The sequence below is a fragment of the Contarinia nasturtii genome, unplaced genomic scaffold (genome assembly GCF_009176525.2).
Source record: "Contarinia nasturtii isolate CC-2019 unplaced genomic scaffold, AAFC_CNas_1.1 Cnas_scaffold_5357, whole genome shotgun sequence".
Lineage (NCBI taxonomy): Eukaryota > Metazoa > Arthropoda > Insecta > Diptera > Cecidomyiidae > Contarinia > Contarinia nasturtii.
Genome location: NW_022202630.1, coordinates 57,855 through 63,049, shown reverse-complemented (window position 1 = coordinate 63,049; position 5,195 = coordinate 57,855). Strand labels below are relative to the sequence as shown.

The window sequence follows — 5,195 nt, the reverse complement described above, 5'->3', positions numbered from 1 at the left end:
TAGATTTCTTCATCAGCGCACGAATCATATACCAATAGTAAAAAAAAATATAAAAAACTATATAAATGTGTATAGAAGTTAGGCAACGGTCTAATGTATTAGCTCGGGGGCATTTTGGGTGCAATATGGGGGTAACAAAAGAAGCAGTAATATACGCAAAAAGTGTGAAAATCTCTGATTCAGCAAAGTTTGTATTTTCGTTTTTTTTTTTGTTTCAAATTAAAAATTCACTAATTATTTCATGAATAAACTTGAACTGTATGATAAGTGATCTTTTTATTGTGAATGAATTGAAATTGGCCGATTAGTATGTGTGTAACGAACCGTACACAAAAGAATGCATACAATATAATATATATCATACAATTCAATACATACAAACAATTAATTCATTCATTCAAACATTATAATTCATGCATCAGCATAATGACCGATTTGACAAACAATTCATTCTTATTAAAACAGTTGCAATTACAAAGTAACCCAAACCTGTTGTGTTTTTATATTATTATTAATCCACAGCTCATTGGATAATAGGTAAATTAAATATATTATTCATTTGGTCCTTCGAATCAGTCGTGAATTGAGTTGAAATGGCTGAAGTGCAAAGTTTATTACAAAAGCAGAAACGAAGCCTCAAGCAATTCGCGCTTATTTTGGAAAATTACAATAAAGATCCAAAAGTGCGCAAAGCGGTTCCGGAATATTTTCAGAAAAAGTTGGATATTTTGGAAAAATGGTGGATAGACTTCGATAAAGTTAACACCGAAATAGAAAAAGCGGATACTGCCGAGTGTGAAAACCAGCCTTATTTTGTATCGAAATCATATGAGAACGCAAAATCGGAATACATTAGGCATCGTTCCGAGTTGCAGACCCAGTTAAGCAAGTTTAAACAATTGGTGTCGGTTGAAAGCAATGACGGTGAAGACGGTGAAGACGGTGTATGGGACCTAAGTATCATTAGATTACAACAAGAGCAAATTGAAGGCGAAAACAATGATCTTATTGAAGTGATCGACGATGAACCGGCGGAAGTTAGTGCGTTAAAGTTTCAGTATAATGAATTAAAATCGTCATTACAGTCAGCTGAAAAAGTGAATAGTGATGAATCGGCTGGAATTGCAAGTGCACAAACTGAAAATTTAAAGCAAATTTGGGCCGAGTTTCGCGTTGCATTTAGAGCATTAGCAGTGTCGAGTAACAAAGTGCATTTACAAGACATTGACTTTTTACAAGTGCAAGAACAATACGTACAAGTGTGTGGCAAGTTGAACGACATTGCAAACGACGCAAAAAAGAAAGCGAATGTTGAATTGCCGAAAATTAAATTGCCCGAATTTGATGGGAAGTCGAACTGGATTGCATTTATTTCATTGTTTGACAAAATTGTGCACGAAAATAAATCGCTTGATAATGGAATTAAAATTCAATATTTAAAATCCAATGTGAAAGGTAGTGCAGAACAGCTCATCGGTCACATTAAACCGTATGCATCAAATTACATGACGTGTTATGAGTTGCTACGAAAGCGATTTGATAATAAACGTATGAATTTAGCCGCGTTGTTAGACAAGATGATTAACTTTCCGAAAATTGAATTTGAATCAGGTGAAAAATTGAGAGCATTGCATGACACCATTTGGGAATGCATGCTGCAAATTAATAACATGAAAGTGGAGACAGCAAGTTGGGATCCACTGATCAATCATATAATGCTACGCAAGTTGGACGATAAAACAGTGAAACATTATGAGTGTCAGCTTACAAATGTGCGTGAAACGCAAAAACTGTCCGATTTTTTGTCGTATATAGAAATGCGGTTCTTAGCATTGGAATCGGCAGAAGGTAAATTTCCGACAAAAAAGAAATCAATCGCAGTGAAAAAAAGCGTCGAAAAAAAGTGTCATTATTGCAATGATGAACATTATTTGGGAAAGTGCGCCGCGTTCCAAAAATTAGAAGTGCAACCGCGAATTGATTTTGTAAAAGAAAAACATTTGTGTACAAATTGCTTTGGTGAGCATAAAGTATCGGAATGCAAAAGCAAATATACATGTTCGAAATGCCAAAAAAAGCACAATACATTGTTACATTTGGACGATTTCAAGCCGAGATATACAAAACAAAAAATGTATAGTGAACCAAAAGCAGCACTAGCGTCAACAGCATTGACAAGTATGATTACGGTGAACGATGAAGATGCGGGAACAGTGTCAAGTGTGCAGTCGTTAATATCGACGGAAAGATTTGCGAATTTACTCGGTACAGCAATGGTACAAGTTCAATCGGGTTTCGGTGAATGGTTATTTATGAAAGCTGTAGTTGATAATGGGTCACAAAGCGCGATGATTCGAGAAGAAGCGGCTCAAATACTTAAGCTGGTGTTTGAACGTGTATATGCACCAATCGATGGGTTTGATGAAACGAAAAAAATCGCCAGTAAACAAGTGAAGTTAAGAATTAAACCGCGATTTGATTCTGCATATGAGCTAGAAACGGAGGCGCTAGTGTTTAATAAGGTGACTAATTTGAAGGTGTTTAAAGGAGATTTACGCGAATACGAACATTTGCAGAATTTACAATACGCCGATCCTACAGTTAATAGTGACAGGCCAATTGATTTGTTGTTGGGAGTCGCTGAATATGGGGACTTTTTGAAGTGTGGTTTAATCAAAGGTCCAAAAGGAACCCCAATAGCTCAAAACACAGAATTTGGGTGGGTTATCATGGGAGCCCAAAACCTGAAAAAAACACCAGCAACGCTAACAACATTGATATCGAATGTGAACATTGATGAAAAATTGTCCGATTTTTTCGCGTCTGAAGATTTGGATGACGAGGAAGACGTGGAGGAATTGAGCGCAGAAGAAACATATTGTGAGGAGTTTTTCGTGAAAACTACAGAAAGAGATGAAACGGGATATATTGTTCGAATTCCATTTAAGAACAGGGGTGAACCAGACCTTGGCAATTCGAGAAAGGCCGCTCTTGCGATGTTGTTCCAAATGGAAAAACGTTTCAAAAATAACCCAAATTTGAAAAAACAATATTGTGAAGCAATAGATGATGCCATAAGGCAAGGACATTTAAAAAGAGTGACGACTGTTCCGGTCGATGCACATTATTTGCCGCATCATGCGGTTTTCAAAGACAGTTCAACCACAAAATTACGAACTGTTTTTTAATGCGTCACAAAAGACCAGCAATGGCAAATCTTTTAATGAGCAAGTGGCTGTAGGTAAAATTTCCCAGCCAAAGATTTTTAACCTGCTGATGCGCTGGAGAAAGTACAAAATTGCGGTAGTTGCGGACATAGAAAAAATGTACAAGCAAATTCGTATCGCCGATGATCAGCAGAAGTATCAAATGATTTTGTGGAGAAACAACCCGAGTGAAACAATCGGGGAGTATGCACTCACGACGGTAACCTTTGGCGTGACTCAGTCCCCATTCGTGGCGATTCGTGTGTTAAAACAATTGGCACACGAAATAGCGGAAAAATATCCATTAGCTGCAAAAGCGATTTTGGAAAGTTTCTACATGGACGATTTTTCTGGTGGAGCGGATACTGTCGAGGAAGCAAGTAAAGTGTGTAGACAATTAAAAGCGGGCCTAAAAAGTGGCGGATTCAATATAAGGAAGTTTGGTAGTAATTCAAATGAATTGATGAGTCGGATTCCAGTAGAAGACAGAGAAATCGCCAATGAAAACATCATCAAAGCTTTGGGCTTGGTATGGAGACCGGAAACTGACATGTTCACATATAAGTTAAATATGCAACTTAGTTCGTTAGCGACAACAAGACGTAAACTTTTTTCGGAAGTCGCAACGTTATTTGATCCACTCGGATTGATTGCGCCCATAATGACAAAAGCAAAAATTTTAATGCGTGAAGTATGGTCGTTGCGTAAAGACGGTAAACGCTTCAGCTGGGATGACCAGTTGCCAAAAGAAATGTCGTTAAGTTGGGCAAGAATAAAAAGTGAACTCCCGTTAATAACGAAATTGAATATTCCGCGTTGGATTGAAACGACGAAAAACACAAAAACCGAACTCCACGGGTTTTGTGACGCGTGCAATGCAGCGTATGCGGCTGAAATCTACATAAAAAATTGGAGTGAAAGCAATGAAATAAGTGTAAATCTATTGGTAGCAAAAACAAAAGTGGCACCAATTGGTAAAAAAACGTTGACAATCCCGAGATTGGAGTTATGTGGTGCAGTATTGTTGGCCAGATTAGCACGAAGTGTCATTGACACTATGAAAATTGATTTTGCGGATGTAGTTTTGTGGACAGACTCAAAAATAGTGTTAGCATGGTTAGAGGGCAATCCAAAGAGATGGAAGTCATTTGTGGCTGCAAGAGTGCTTAAAATAAAAAACAAAACACAAAATGCGGTGTGGCTTCATGTAAGCGGCATAGACAATCCAGCGGATTGCGCCTCAAGGGGTATATACCCAAGTGAACTTGCGACACATAAATTGTGGTGGCACGGGCCAAAATTCTTGTTACAAGACGTAGACAAAACGCCGGGAAAAGTGGATTTCGAAACGTTAATAGACACAAATCGCGAATTATCGATACTCAATGTGACAGTAAAAGAACCAAACATATTAGCTCAAGTTTCATCGTGGTTCAAATTACAAAAAATTATGGCTTATGTTGTGCGTTTCGTTGAAAATGCCAAAAAAGACAAAGTAAAAACGAAAGGTGAGCTCACGGTAAAAGAGCTAAAGCGCGCTACGGTCGTTATTTTGAAAATAGTGCAAAAGCAACATTTCAACGAAGAAATAAAGTGTTTAAAAAATAATAAAACCATAAACAAGAAAAGCAAATTGTTCAAGTTAAGTGTTTTTTTGGACAGCGACGAGTTGTTAAGAGTTGGTGGTCGTTTGAAAAACGCGAATATTCCATTTAACGCACGTCACCAAATTGTAATTCCAAAAAATGATCCAATTTCAATACTATTAATCAACGACACACACAAAATGGCATTGCACGGTGGACCGAAACTGACGGAATCAATGATGCGGCAAAATTATTGGCTTATTGACTCTAAATCGACGATTAAAAGGGAAATCAGCAAATGCATGGTGTGTGCCAGAAATTCGCCGAAAAAATTACAACAAAAAATGGGAGATTTACCTGAGTGTCGCGTTAATCAACCATTTAAAGTTTTTATGAATAGTGC

At 37.4% G+C, this 5,195-nt stretch overlaps 1 protein-coding gene across 1 annotated transcript; it reads left to right on the top strand.

Annotated features, from left to right (window-relative positions):
• Positions 1–593: 593 nt before the first annotated feature.
• On the top strand, positions 594–3,188 carry LOC116351395. Its single transcript, XM_031783490.1, has one exon. It carries the CDS (start codon positions 594–596, stop codon positions 3,186–3,188), a length of 2,595 nt encoding a protein of 864 aa, XP_031639350.1.
• Positions 3,189–5,195: the final 2,007 nt, after the last annotated feature.

Bases quoted from the DNA above. Each gene is read 5' to 3' on its own strand.
- LOC116351395 (XM_031783490.1), top strand. From the start codon at position 594: ATGGCTGAAGTGCAAAGTTTATTACAAAAGCAGAAACGAAGCCTCAAG.